General features: G+C 45.9%; 2 protein-coding genes across 2 annotated transcripts in view; both read left to right on the top strand.

Moving 5' to 3' along the window:
• Window positions 1-14,745, top strand: part of LOC144327649 (uncharacterized) — a 42,532-nt gene that overhangs the window by 11,322 nt on the left and 16,465 nt on the right. Inside the window, exon 6 of the mRNA XM_077928076.1 lies at window positions 11,638-12,564. Within this exon, the coding sequence (XP_077784202.1) occupies window positions 11,638-12,564 (927 nt within the window). The remainder of the gene's footprint in view (window positions 1-11,637; window positions 12,565-14,745) is intronic.
• The window catches only part of LOC114592676 (uncharacterized), a 182,008-nt gene continuing 169,612 nt past the window's right edge, over window positions 2,350-14,745 (top strand). The window contains 1 exon segment of the mRNA XM_077928077.1: window positions 2,350-2,434. The gene's annotated coding sequence lies outside the window, so the exon portion shown is untranslated.

The following is a 14,745-nucleotide window of genomic DNA, read 5'->3' as shown; positions in this document are numbered from 1 at the left end:
CAAGAGTTTTCTCCTGGGTTCCAAGTCCTACGGAAGGGGAGGAGGGACATCCCAAGCCTTGGGGGCCTATCCTGGCCTCCTTCAACCAGAATGTGGCTCCCCAGGCCAGGGGTAGGCAAGCTTCTCAATCCGGCCTGCGGAGAATTCGGGAATCAGTGTGTTTTTACATGAGTAGAATGTGTCCTTTTTTCTAAAATGCGTCTCTGGGTTATTTGTGGGGCATAGGAATTTGTTCATTCCCCCCCAATATAGTTTGGCCCACTACATGGTCTGAGGGACAGTGGACCAGCCCACGGCTGAAAAAGGTTGCTGACCAATGCCCCAGGCTAACAAGATGGTCAATCTCCGGTTCCACTCCACCCTTTTAAAATTAAAATAACAAAATATATCCCATCTCTCAGAGCATGTAAACGACATGAGTGGAAAGACCCCTGTGCCACTTACAGAAATAGGACTATACTTCCTTCTACCACCTTTAAAGTAAACGTCTATGTAACAAAACCAAATCGACCCAAGTCTGCCTTCCTCCACCAACCTGAGCTTCCCTCTTCAAGCCAAAAGACAACACTTCCCCATCCCTGAGCGAAACCCCCTGGCCTTTCATTGGAAGAGCCGCCACCACGCCAGTAGCATTTACCTCTGCGCAATGCAGGGACTGACTGAGCGGGCGGCGAGATGCTTTCAGCCTCGGACACTTGGTGGGCTCTGAAACTGCCGTGCAGGCCAGATTCACGACCCTGGAGGGCTGGATTCGGCCCGCGGGACATAGTTTGTGTTTTTTTTTTAAACAATATTTTATTGGATTTTTCAAAAAAAAGTGAAAAAAGAAGAAAAAGGATTACACTAAAACAATAAACATCAAACCCCCTACAAACAACAACATTCAAGCAACAAAAACAAACAATCAAAACACAGCCAAGAAAACAAAAAAGAGAAAAGTATTACAAACCTAAAACAAAAATTAAAAAGAAGTTTTTCATAGAAAGAGAAGAAAAAGCTCTTTTCAATTTCATATCCTTCATAGCCTTGTTTTCCTGACTTCCACCCGCCCTCCTTTCTTGTATTCCACTTTAAAATTAATTTAGCAAGTTCATTCTTATTAATTTCATCCTTTAAAAATTCCTTCACATATTATATTGTTCAGATTTTCATCCAATATCTATACCTTCTTTCATACTCTTATTTATCTTATTCACTAGAACCCCTTCGTTTCATTCGAAGCGGCCAGCGGGACATAGTTTGAGGACCCCTGGCCTACACTGACTGGCAGCAGCTCCCCAGATTTTCAGGCAGGGATTTCGTCCGGCCCTTGCAGGAGATGTCAGGGGTTGACCCTGGGACATTCTGCATGCCAAGCAGATGCTCCAGGGCTCCCCATATTTCCCTGCACTTTCAACATTATGCTATTAGCAAGCGTGGAGATTCCACGTCCCTCTTTCGAAAGGAGAAAACTCACCTGATCAATTTAATAAATAATAATAATAATACTACATTTATACTCTGCCCATCTGGCTGGGTTTCCCCAGCCACTCTGGGCAGCTTCCAACAAAATATTAAAATACAATAGTCCAACAAATATTAAAAGCTTCCCTAAACATAATAACAACAACCATCCATTTCTGGAAAGGGAATTGGCATACTTTTGTATATTAGTATAAAAAGCATGCATGAGAAAGTATTACTCATTTATGATGAGAATAGGATTTATTGATTTTGAACTTTGCTGGGTTCCTCCTTCGCAGCCAGCGGAATGGTTTCAGCAGGGCTGGAACTCAGGACCCGCTGCCTTGAGGGTCATCTAAGAGCAGTTGGGCAGGGGAAAGGTCTCCCTTGGGAGGTGGGGGACTCTCCTTCCTTGGAGGTTTCTAAGCAAAGATGGGACGGCCATCTGCCATGGATGTTTTAGCTGAGATTCCTGCCTTCCTGGGGGTTGGACTAGATGACCCTGGGATCCCCTCCTATCTCTCCACCCCTGAATTCCAGGAGGAGCTTCCTTGCCTCCTGCAAAGCCCTTTTCCCTGCAAGCTCTTCCTCTGGTTTCTGGCCAAGGGAGGGAGATGCTCAGAGTCCAGCCAAGAGCCTCACCCCCCAAAAGGATATCTGGGCATTGGCGTAGCCAGGGGGGCAGTTGCCCCCCTAAATCCTTAAAAAATAATAAGAATCTGAGGTTCTGCCAAGGGAGAGAGGGCTGAGCTGGAGGGACTCGGCTTGGCAAGTGTTAAAGGGAAGTGTGCTGCCTTCCTAGAGAGGACAGGAAGGGAAGTGAGCTGCCTTCCTAGAGAGGACAGGAAGGGAAGTGAGCTGCCTTCCTAGAGAGGCCAGGAAGCAAGAGGGGGCCAGGTCCTCAAGAGCCAAGGCCCCTCCCTCCCCAGTCCTTTCCTTGCTTTGGGGTCTCTCCTGCAAGGGCTGCCTCGCTGTCCCCTCCTGGGATCTGGTGAGTCTCCTCTCTCTCCCCCCAGAGGGTGCAGTGGGGAGACGGGGGGGGGGTCCCAGGGCTGCAGCTGGGGAGGATGCCTGGGGGGCCTGATCCGGGAGGGGCCAGGTCTGCCACGCTCTCCTTCCTGGAGATCAGAGGATCCCAAATTCATCTGGCCCTCCGCCCCCCCCCCTTCAGAAAAAATCTCCCTTCTTTAAACAAAGGAGTCCCTGGAACTTTAACTCTGTGTGACATCGCTCAGCCTCATTGCACAACAGAGGAAACATGTGCAAATGGTTTTCCAAAGCTGGACGAGGAGGTGGACTAGCCCGCCCCCCCCCAAAGAAAACCCCACATGGAGGAAGGAAGGAAAAGTGGGAGAGGCAGGCCAGGAATAAAGAGAGGGATCCCATCCCATAGTCTGGCTGCTGCATTGGAAACCAGTTTGTGTTAAGCTATCTAATAGAATAATAATAAATAAAAAAATCAAGGGTGAAATATACTCAGTCGCAAAGTGATTTCATGCTCTTTATTCAGCTCATAGTGGTGAGGAGGAATGAATGAAAGTCCCCTCAAAGTATCTGCTTTATATACATTATTTACACAATGGGCTGCTCATTATTGGCTAATTCCGGAATTCTACTGTAAGCCAATCAAGGTTGTGGATTCACTTCTATCTGGAGCATGATTGGGTAGTTCCTGCCAACCAATCATACTGCAGCATTGTTCTAGGAGCAATCAGACTGCTGCATTCTGAATCCTATTGTTCTAGGACCAATCAGACTGCTGCCTTTTGGATCCTATTGTTTTAGGACCAATCAGACTGCTGCAGTTTGGATCCTATTCAACTCAGTACATAACAAAGGGAGATGTCTTTGGCCCTGCCCACTTGGCCCTCGGGGGTTGGCCAGATACATTCCTGGCCCTCAGAAGAGAGGAAAAGAGACCTCACCCCAGGAATCTGTCTGGAGTGGCAGAGAGTGCAAGAAAAGGAGACAGAAGCAGGGGAGTGGGGGGAGCAACTCCTGAGGACCCCCAGGTGAGGACCCCCACTAGAGCAAACCATCCATTTTCACAAGATATAAATAACTCCCTTATCATTCGGTTCTGACTTCACGCATTGACTGGAAGGCAGCAGAAACCAGGTTGATTAATCTCCCAGAAATCCCTTCAGTTGCCTCCACATTCTGCATTGCTTGAAGGCTAGAGACTTATTTCTTCTCCTCTTCCTCCTCCTCTTGTTCCCAGCAAGACTCATCCATGCTTCCTCAGGGAACCATCCCCCCCCCCCCCGTCCTACATATTTTGTAACAGAACAATGCATTTGCTTTGTAGGATTTGCTAGACCTTCTCATTTAGACGGACAGAACTTGGTAGAAGACCAAAGGGTTCATTCTGACCTCTCAGAGGCTTCCTGAGAGCACAAATGGAGGAGCAAGATTCAGCTGGCCCTGAAGCAGGAAGAGCCCATGCCAACCAAACTGGGAACAGTGGGGGATTCTGGGAAAACTCTGTGCAGAAGATCCTGGGTGAGGAGGACACCCTCCGCTCAGAGGTGCAGAGCCAGCAGTTGAGGCAGTTCTGTTGCCAGGAGGCCAAAGGACCCCGAGAGGTTTGCAGCCGACTCTACCACTTTTGCCACCAGTGGCTGAAGCCGGAAAGGCACACGAAAGCTGAGATGCTGGAACTGGTGATCTTGGAGCAGTTCCTGGCTGTCCTTCCCCTGGAGATGGAGAGCTGGGTGAGGGAATGCGGAGCAGAGACCAGTTCCCAGGCGGTGGCCTTGGCCGAAGGTTTCCTCCTGAGTCAGGCAGAGGAGAGAAAGCAGGTGAGAGAGACTTTCCTCTGGATACTCCCAAGGGGCTCCAAACAGGACAGAGAACATCCCATAATGCTCTGCTGCTGGCCCATCCTTTTTCTGGGAAAGTATCCATGGAATGAGATCTCACACCCTTCAAGTCTTTGTCATTCTCTTTCTAGTATTTCTCCCCATTCTCTGTTTTGAATCCTTGTTTCTTTCCAGGGAAAGGATCTCTTTGCAGAAATGGACCTGGATTCCTGTGAGGCAGAGAGGCCTCCGTTGGACACCAGAGAGAGGCCACTGGGTAAGGAGGAAGGTGGTTTTTCTCCACTGGTCTCATTCTGTTGGTTTCCCAACTCAACTGAGGGTTCTTTTCATCTTGTTTTGGGGAGAGATGGTTGGGAACAAGGGTCCAGAGGAGGGGAGATGTATTTCTGCACAAACAAACATATGAAATGGGCACAAACGTCTAAATGTTCTCAGCAGGTAAAGCTTTCTCAAAGGCCCATCTGTAGTTAGAGATGCCCTGTTTCACCTGTGAGAGAAGCAGGCACTCCTGGCGTCCTGTTTACCTTTTGTCTCTTGCAGGTGACAGAAGGATGCCGGCAAGACCTCCTGATCCACCTTTTCATGGGGGCAGAAGGGAAGCAGCAGCTGTGGAACCAAATCAGGTCAGGGGAAGCTGCCTTGTGGCGACAGAGACCGAGGGATGGAGCAATGTCATGGACTGGTTGGGCACAGAGGAATGGTGGGAGGAAGCAGCTGGGGAACCAGGAAGGGAAGACGGCTGAGAGCCCAAGAAGTGGAGGTAGAAGAAGGATGGGCGGTTAGAGGGGGGAAAGGGAGAAGGCTGGGGAGAGGAGGTGTCAGAAGCTGAAAGGCTAACAGGGCTTAGTGAGCTGGGAGACTCTGTGGCAGAATGCAGTGCAGAATCAGAGGCAGAAGAGGAAGGAGGCGAGTGGGAGAGGAAGGTCGAGAGGCTGAGGTGAGTCAGGATAAGGATGCCAGAAGCCCCCCTCCCTGCTTGTCTCTCAGAGCCAGGAGACCCCCTGCAATGCAGAAATCTCTGCTAGATCATCCAAGACAGATGGCCATTCAAAATAGGCTTATTTTATTTCTAGATTGATCACTGAATGCTAAAATTGATTTCTAAGCAGTGGACAAATCAGAACAAATAGTGGCCTGGATTCACCTAACCAGCCCCATCGGATGAAAAATGGGGCCCTGCCCCACAATCCTCCCCCTCTCCATGCTCCCATGAACCCCTTGAATTTGGCTCTAGGGCATTGGGAGGGAACTCCCCAGAACAGCTCAGGAGGATAGGGAAAAGTCGATCCTTCCATTGGGGAAACTGGAATGCTTGCCTAGGCAGAATGACTTGAAAAACAGAATGTGGAGTACCACCTATTGCACAAAGACAAATACCCATTATTAAAACTTAAAATTAGCATCCATATTTAAAATGTGCAGCAAAGCAATCCTATTGAAACAACATCACAATGTACAGGAAGGAAACAACAGAGAATAGTGTAGCAGATCATATTTCTGCTGTCTCAGAGGAGACATATCCCTTTTTCATTTAGGGTCCAGTGTGCTTTGAAGATGTCGCTGTTCATTTCACGGACGAGGAGTGGGCGTTGCTGGATCCTGACCAGAGAGCTCTGCATAAGGACGTCATGGAGGAGAATTGTGGGATATTGGCCTCTCTTGGTAAGGCTCCCTGTGGGATCATCATATCTGCCTGGAACTTCAAAAAATACCTCTATGGGACCAACCTCCTCTATTTTCACAGAGCTCAACAGCACTCCCTATAACACCTGGGAACCTAACACCCCCACCCCCAGTTTTTCCTTTGAACAACCTTCCTGAAATTATTCCTTTTTCTACCAGGATTGGGCTGGTCTGAACTTCCCAGGCCATCTTCAATGTCAGCTTCAGAATTGTTAGGAAAGATAAGTAGCTTCAGGTTTTTGTTTTTGCTCCTTTTAGTCTTGGGTTGACCAAAGAGCCGACTGGCAGCGAAGCTCAGGTGCTGCCAGCCAGAGAAGAAGCAGGCCTAGGGAGAGGAGAGTTAGCAGCGGAAGGCAGAGAGGAGGGAGAGAGGAACGGTCATCTGAGCTCTGAACAAAGGGGAGAAGAAAAAGGGAGACAGAGTGACAGACAGCTGTGTGAGAGCTACAGGAGTGAGTCAGACGCTGGAATGCAGGAAGCATTCTCTGCCAAATTTAAAGATACTGGAAGAGAAGGTGGGGGCCTCCGTGCTGGGGAAGGGGGAGGAGCTCAGTCTGGGCAACTCCATCTTGTGGGGAGGACGAAGAGTAGAGGAGCTCCGTCCAAGTTTGTTGTTTTAGCAATAAATCTGAAATTATTAACAGCCAGAGTCGTCTCACGTTTGTGGGAGAGACCAAGCCATAACAAGGACTGACATTGGAGATGGAGGGGATGCCATGACTGGGCCAAACAAAATCCACCCCAGAGAAGAGCTAGGCTTATGGAATCTCAGGTAGCAGTAGCAGTGATGAGGATGATACAGTGGTACCTTGGTTTACAAACTTAATTTTTTCCAGAACAGGTACCACTGTAGTAATAATAATAATTTTTTGTAATGGCTTGGCTCTCCCACAGAAGCGAGACACCGGCAGTAATTATCTCGGGTTTATTGCTCAAACACATAAATCACTCCGGAGCTCCTTCACTCCATGTCTGACTTCCAAGTTTGCAGTTGCCAAGTCTAAACTCCGCCCCTTCCTCTTCTTCCAAGAGGGGGAAAAACCCTTTCACTTCCCCTCTTTCCCCCTCCTCTCACTGACATTTTCGCGCCTTCGAGTTTTGGGGCTAGCCATTCCTGGCCTCTCCCCTTCTGTCTCTGAGCTAAGATTCGTATTTTGTGGATCTTTGCTATCTGCTGCCTGCTCTCTGTTCTCTAAAGCTCTGCCACTCGGCTGCCCCTCCTCCCTCTCACATTCCAGCTCACATTCCAGTGTCCTTATCTCTCTTTGCCTGCTTTCATACATTCCAGCCTCTGTCAGCTCCGGAACAAAGCTGACATTTTTATTTCTACCCTGCCCATCAGGCTGGGTTGCCCCAGCCACTCTGGGCGGCTTCCAACACATATATAATCATGAAACATAAATAATAATATTAATATAATAATATTCTGATCCCATATAAAAAGAACATTAACTTAAAATGAACAACTTATACTAGTGGCTGAAATTGTGGAAACCTTTTGTGAAAAGTGTATTTCTGAGGTTTGGTGGCTCATAACACCACTTTTGTGTGGAGTAATACCATAAAATTATATATCAATGGAAAGATAATTTAATGAAGAATGTAATGCAATGACTTTTATGAAGGAGTATGTATTGGAACAGCAGTCATAAAGAAAAAACGTGAAACCTTTGGTAACCATTGCTAAACTTTAGCTTTCATTACGGCCTTACAACGCCTTCACTTGAATTTTTAGTTCTGCAGCTGTAAGAATGTGAAACCAAGATTGAATTATTGCCTCTGTTAATTGGGCTTTATTGCTGGGTTGCTTCTAACAAAGAAGTTTCTTTAGTCGGCTCCATAGATTTCTGATTGGGTTAATGTTTGGGCTATTCCCAAGCCATTCTGGCAGTGGAATAGGATTATCTTGAAAGCAGCTTTTTCACACAGCAGCAACAGGACATGGCGCTGAGTCCTGTTGAAATAGAAAATAAATATATAAGTAGGAGGGGGCTGCTAGGGGCGCCTTGGAAGATGGCGGATATTAACATCTATCCAGCTCGCATGAGGTAATTAGAGGCTGATTATGGGGAGTAAATCAGTCTCCCTCATCTCTCCAGGGGGGAGAGATGCAGTTTTCACCCGCTGTTGCCATAAATCACCCCCCAGTTCGGAAGAAGGAGGGGGTGAGGCACTGGGTGCACAACCCTCGGCGGGCCTCGGAACTCCTCCGAAGCTACTTCTAGGAGCGAAACTAGTTGTGTTACTTAAAAGGGGGAAAAATGGTGAAAGATAACGCACAGGCTTCAAGAGAGGCAGGAGATTTTTATCTGCTAACAATTTTACCACTGAAATGAAGAAGACTGAGACGGAAGATTACATCAAAGAACTACAGACATGCTGGTATGTGGATTGGAGTGCAACAGAACTAAAGGGGGGGATGACTTTTTATCTTTTTTTGCTCTATGTGATTAACTAATAACCCTCCCTCTTAGAATATCCATCACAGCAACTAATTGGCAAATGGGACTAAAAAGGAACTGTGTGGGAATAATATGAATTTAAAGGTTTTACTCTATAAAGGATTTGGAAAGAAGGGCTCTCTTTGTGACGCAGTTAGAATGGAGATTTGATACGAGACCTGTGTTGCAGGAGGTTTGGTCTTGGGGAGGGCGAGCCGAAGATTTATTACTTTCGATGAGATTGTGAACTGGAAGGGGCAGCCCTCCTGGAAAAAGACTAATTTACGATGCAACAGGTCAGGAAAGTTAAAGAGCGAGCTTTTGGACTGTATTTCATCGGAACAACAAGAAGGCGATTGCTTGCTCGAGCGGAAATGCCTGGATTATTGGGATTTACGAGAGAGCAGTACAAAGCCCACACAGAAATACAAACAAGACTGTTTCTTTCAACCCACTTGCGGAGCAATTTGGAGGTGAATGAAAAGGAAAATGAGTAACGACAAGGATTGAGAAGAAGGGACTGGAAATATCATTCTTAATATGAAAGCAGCAGAAAATATTCGAGGATTGGACTCCTGCCGATCAAGAAGCGTGGGTACCCCCCACAAAAATTTATAACTTGGAAAATAATTGGATTACATGATATGTATTGTTATAATTTGGACTAATTGGTTTGATGTGTTTAATTCGGTAATATGAAACTTAATAAAAGATCACCTGCGGAAGGCTTCAGTTTGGGCTAAAGTATTTCATTTTTTATTTGGGGGCATTTCCATTCCCTTTAATGATGAAAATTCTGCCCACACCTTTTGCTGCCATACAACCTCAGATCATCACACTATCTGGGTGTTTCACGGTTGGTGTAACGCAAGTAACATGTAAATCTTCTCTGATTCTTCCCCTTGTGTATTTCATGGCATCACTACCAAGCAAGGAGATTTGGGTCACATCCCTCCAAAAACATTGTCCCATTGTTCCGCATCCAATTAACATGGGTTTAATCTTTTCAACCTTTGCGGGGGGCCACTAGGGGGCGCATAGGAAGATGGCCGACAATAACATCTCTCCGACCCACAGGAGGTAATTTGGAGGCTATGTTGGGAGTAATTAGGCTCCCTACACACTCAAGACGGTGAGTGGGGCCGTTTGCCTGCTGTGCCCGATATCACCCCTGAATTTTTGAGGGGGATGGGGGCATTAGGCACAAAAACCCTCCTGTGGGATCTCGGCACTCCTGGGCGCTGTCTCTGACCTGCGCCACTAGCTGCAAGAACTTCAAAAGAAACAATTTGGCACGAAGGAATGCACATGCTTCAGGAAATGAGGAGGAGTGAAGACTGCAACAGAAGAGGTCTCTGGAAAAATAAGATTTAAATTATGAGAAGACACGTCAAGATACGGTATGGCAAAGGACTGAAGGGGGAGGGGAAAAGAGGCAAAAGCCAGAAATGAGGTTTTAAGGACTTAAGCTGTGAATCTAAGGCTGTGTGGAGATAAACTTTCGAACCAAAGCATGTTTCTAGGAGACTGTGGAATGTATAAGAGCTTTGTTCTGACGCAGTCAAAAATCCCGTCGCCATTTTAGGAAGCTCTGTCGGAGGACTAAGTCCGGGAGGAGGAAGAGTGAAAGAGAGCGTTCTTACATCGTGGGAGAAACTCCTCAAAGAGGTCTTAAGAGCGACAGAGCTATAATTTACGAGGGAAAAAGTGATCTTATCTCCGAAGGTGACGATTTATGGGAACCATCTGTAATTGAGGATTGACGACGGGAAATCCACACAGGAGTATTATCAGAGTTTATCGGCTTAAGGAGACCATCAGAAGAGACCATAAAGGACAAAGAGAAAATATATGATTAAGAAGTGATGTGGAAACAGCAAGATAAGATTGGAAAGAACTATGAATATGTGTTTGGACTGTTTGAACATCTATTTGGACTTATTTGGACTGATTTGGACATTAATGCAGAAGTAAGGATTAGATCAGAATCCTTCCTCGGATCTGGAAGTATGGGACCCCCCAACAAAATTTAAAAATTCGGCTCTGTAATTTGGAATTTATGTGATGTGGTTTGATTTGATGTGATTGGCCGGTTAATAAAATTTATTTTTTTTAAAAAAAATCTTTTCAACCTTTGCTTGAGAGATTTTCTTTAGTCGTTTAGTCGTGTATGACTCTTTGTGACCCCATGGACCAGAGCACACCAGGTCCTATTGTCTTCCACTGCCTCCCGCAATTTGGTTAAACTCATGCTTGAGAGATAACAATGGCCTTTTCCTTAGAATTCTAACATTTAGAGCAGTCCTTGCACTCAACTTCACATTACATCTCGCCATGTCATCTTGTATACACCAAAATGATTTTCTTCTGTCATGTAGGGACAGTCTCTCTATTCTTCGATCGTCACTTGCCTTTGTGCACCTTTTCCTGCCTTTACCAGTCTGATTTTATAGTTGCTGAGTCTCCTTATACCTCTTCAATAATATCGAAATGCCAGCTTTGGTTAAGTTTTCCCCAATCTTTCATCTAATTTCTTCATAACTGTAGCCCTGTTCACTTAATACTACAATTTTACATTGCTTTCTGGGTGACCAGTCAACTCTTTGTGCCATTTCTATAATTTTATTATGTTTTACAACCTCACTAAATGAAAGAACAAAAAAAAAAAAAAAAACCCCAACTTGACAGCAATCACATAACACACTGACAAAAGTCAACCTAAGCAAGTTGTGCTTCCTTTTTCTGGTTATTTGACTATAACATTTGATAGAATATGGGTAATTGAACAACCTTTGTTGACTTGCAGTCTTGATTAAATTATATTTCCATTGATATATTATTTTATGATATTACTCCAAATGAAGTGGTGTTATAAGCCATCAAAACTCTGAAATACACTTTTTTTCCAAAAGTCTTCCACAATTTTGACCACTACTGTATATCAAACAAACCAACATTCAACAACTCATCAGAACATAATAATAAATATGATAGTTAATGACAAACAACACAGGTAATGAACACAAGCCCAACTTCCTTCAGTTCTTCTCCATTTGTTCCTGAGGCTCTAATCCCTTTTTGTCTCCATTGCAGATTGTGATGAATCGAAAATTGAGAACAAAGGTGACCACGATAAAATCCCCAGAGAGGAGAAGCCGCGTAAAAATTTAGAGTGTGGAGAAAGCTGCAATCAGAGCTCCCATTCCACTTCCCATCAACAAAATCTCATTGGAAATAAACTCTATCAGCGCATGGAATGTGGAAAGACCTTCAGCCAGAGCTCCTCTCTCACTTCCCATCAAAGAATTCACACAGGGGAGAAACCCTATCAGTGCGTGGAATGTGGAAAGAGCTTCAGTTGGATCTCCCATCTCACTTCCCATCAAAGAATTCATACAGGGGAAAAACCCTATCAGTGTGTGGAATGTGGAAAGAGCTTCATTCAGAGCTCCTCCCTCACTTCACATCGAAGAATTCATACAGGGGAGAAACCCTATCAGTGTGTCGAATGTGGAAAGAGCTTCAGGAAGAGCTCCGATCTCACTTCACATCGAAGAATTCATACAGGGGAGAAACCCTATCCGTGTGTGGAATGCGGAAAGAGCTTCAGAATGAGCCACGATCTCACTTCCCATAAGAGAATTCATACAGGGGAGAAACCCTATCAGTGTGTGGAATGCGGAAAGAGCTTCAGTCAGATCTCCGGTCTCACTTACCATCAAAGAATTCATACAGGGGAGAAACCCTATCTGTGTGTGGAATGCGGAAAGAGCTTCCGTCAGATCACCAATCTCACTTACCATCAAAGAATTCATACAGGGGAGAAACCCTATCTGTGTGTGGAATGTGGAAAGAGCTTCCCTGAAAGCTCCTCTCTCACTTCCCATCGAAGAATTCATACAGGGGAGAAACCCTATCAGTGTGTGGAATGTGGAAAGAGCTTCCCTGAAAGCTCCTCTCTCATTTCCCATCGAAGAATTCATACAGGGGAGAAACCCTATCAGTGTGTGGAATGCGGAAAGAGCTTCAACCAGAGCTCCTATCTCACTAAGCATCAGAGAATTCATACAGGCGAGAAACCCCATCAGTGTGTGGAATGTGGAAAGAGCTTCACTCAGAGCTCCTATCTCACTAAGCATCAGAGAATTCATACAGGGGAGAAACCCTATCAGTGTGTGGAATGTGGAATGAGCTTCACTCAGAACTCCAAACTCACTTCCCATCAAAGAATTCATACAGGGGAGAAACCATATCAGTGTGTGGAATGTGGAAAGAGCTTCAGTCACAGCCACAATCTCACTTCCCATCAAAGAATTCATACAGGGGAGAAACCATATCAGTGTGTGGAATGTGGAAAAAGCTTCAGTCAGAGGGCCAATCTTACTTCCCATCAAAGAATCCATACAAAGGTTAGAAAAACCATTGTACAGATTTAGGAGCCAGGCAAATCCACACTTTTTTAACCAGGCCTTTGGCTGATTAACATTTAATGCCCTTTTAAAATGTGGTGTTTTGTGTTTTTATTTTGTTTTTTATGTTGTAACCATCCTGAGACCTGTGGGTGTAGGGAATAGCTGCCAACTTTCTGCACCACCTAGAGTACCCACAGAATTGTGGCTTCTACTGGTAACACACATAGGAGAACAAATGAAAGAGAAACACAAGGGGCAGAAAAAAACCTGGAAAGGGCCATACCAAATGGACACCCGGTGTGAAGAGGTCACTTTCCCCACTGCTGAACAATGCCACAGGTAGAGGAGATGGAATGCTAGGAGTGTACTCCATGGCAAGGGAAGCTGCTGGGAAATTGAACTACGAGCTCAAAATATTACTTTTTTAAAAAGTTGCTGCCATTATAGGCATTACAGGCAGAAAGCTGGAGGGTGAGCAGGCCCAGGCTGTGCTGCACCCAAGAGTGGGGGTGAAGGGAGAAGGGAGAAGTGAAGAGACTGAAAGCTTTTTCTTCCCGATGCGTTTCCGGTGCAGCTCTGAATTCCACCTGGTCCGGAATTGTCCAGTGGAGCCAAGGATGTCTCCAAGGCTGTTTTCTTTGGCAACCAGATAACAGGAGCTGCCAAGTGTGGGAAGCCTCAAAAGGTCTCAAGGAAACTGGCAGAGACATGTCGTCACAGTATCATTTGGCTGCTGCTATGGCAACAGTGAAAAACTGCGACCAGGGCCACGTGCTGAGCTGGGTGATTGTCAGTGGGGCCAGTCACCACCTCATGTCATCGGTATCTAGTGGTTTTTTGTGGAACTGCAAGGCTGTGAAAACTGGAAGAAGTGTAACTCTTGCAGATGGTTCCAAGCGCTATGTCTGGCTCTGTTTATTGTTCTTTTTTACAGGCGGAGATTGAGGCCTATGTTGTTCCAGAGATGCAGTGCTGTTTGCTTTCTGTTTCCTCTTTTGTCCATGTTGGGTTCAAAGTGTGTTTTGAAAATAATGTTTATTCCATTTCCAGAGGTGGGCGACAACTGGTCAGTGTTGAGTGCAAAGACAGGCTGTTTGTGCTAGAATCGCCTATTGCACGTAAAGGTCCCACTGAGGATGCACAAGCACAGTGTGGCAACCTTCCCATTCATGATGGGTGCCATCATGGCCTTTGGCACCGGAGAATGTCACATATCAACTGGGGGTACGTGAAGAAGGTCCCAGGGTGCACTGAGGGGTGCAAGATGAAGGCATGTGACAAATGCCTGGAATGCAGGGTGCCTTCAAGAAAGCCAAGGTTCAGACGTGCTCTTATCCTAGGTCTGACAGAGTAACCACAAAACCTTTTGAGCTAGTCCATGCAGACCTTTGCAGCCCTATGCCAGTGGCCAGTCTGGGCGGGGCCAAATTTGTGCTATCTCTGGTGGATGATTATTCTAGAAATGGGTGGATTTTCTCTCTGAAGCACAAGTGAGAGGCTGCTGCTTTGGTGAAAGACTGGATAACGGCAATGAGAACTACTGTTCTTACTGCGGGTCAAGGGCTTTCAATCAGATCGCGGTGGAGAGTTCACCAGGTCTGCGTTGCAGAACTTCTTCTGCCAGAAAGGCATACACCACAGGTTGACTGTAGCAAATTCTCCTCAGGAGAATGGAGTTGCAGAATGCAGGTAGAGAATGCTGCAGGAGGCAACCAAAGCCATGCTCTTTGACACAGGGTTGCCCCAGCGGTTTTGGGTGGAAGCGTGGAAATCCACATTGTTCACTCTGAACTGTTCTTACAGTTCTGTAGTAGGGGACACGCCCTATTTTCTGCTACACAGCAAGAAGCTGGGCATGTTTAGCCTGGAGAAGAGGAGGTTAAGGGGTGATATGACAGCCATGTTCAAATATATAAAAGGATGTCACATAGAGGAGGGAGAAAG

Source organism: Podarcis muralis, chromosome 4 (assembly GCF_964188315.1).
Source record: "Podarcis muralis chromosome 4, rPodMur119.hap1.1, whole genome shotgun sequence".
NCBI lineage: Eukaryota > Metazoa > Chordata > Lepidosauria > Squamata > Lacertidae > Podarcis > Podarcis muralis.
Note: the sequence above shows the minus strand (reverse complement) of the source record. Positions and strands in the feature narration are given on the sequence as shown.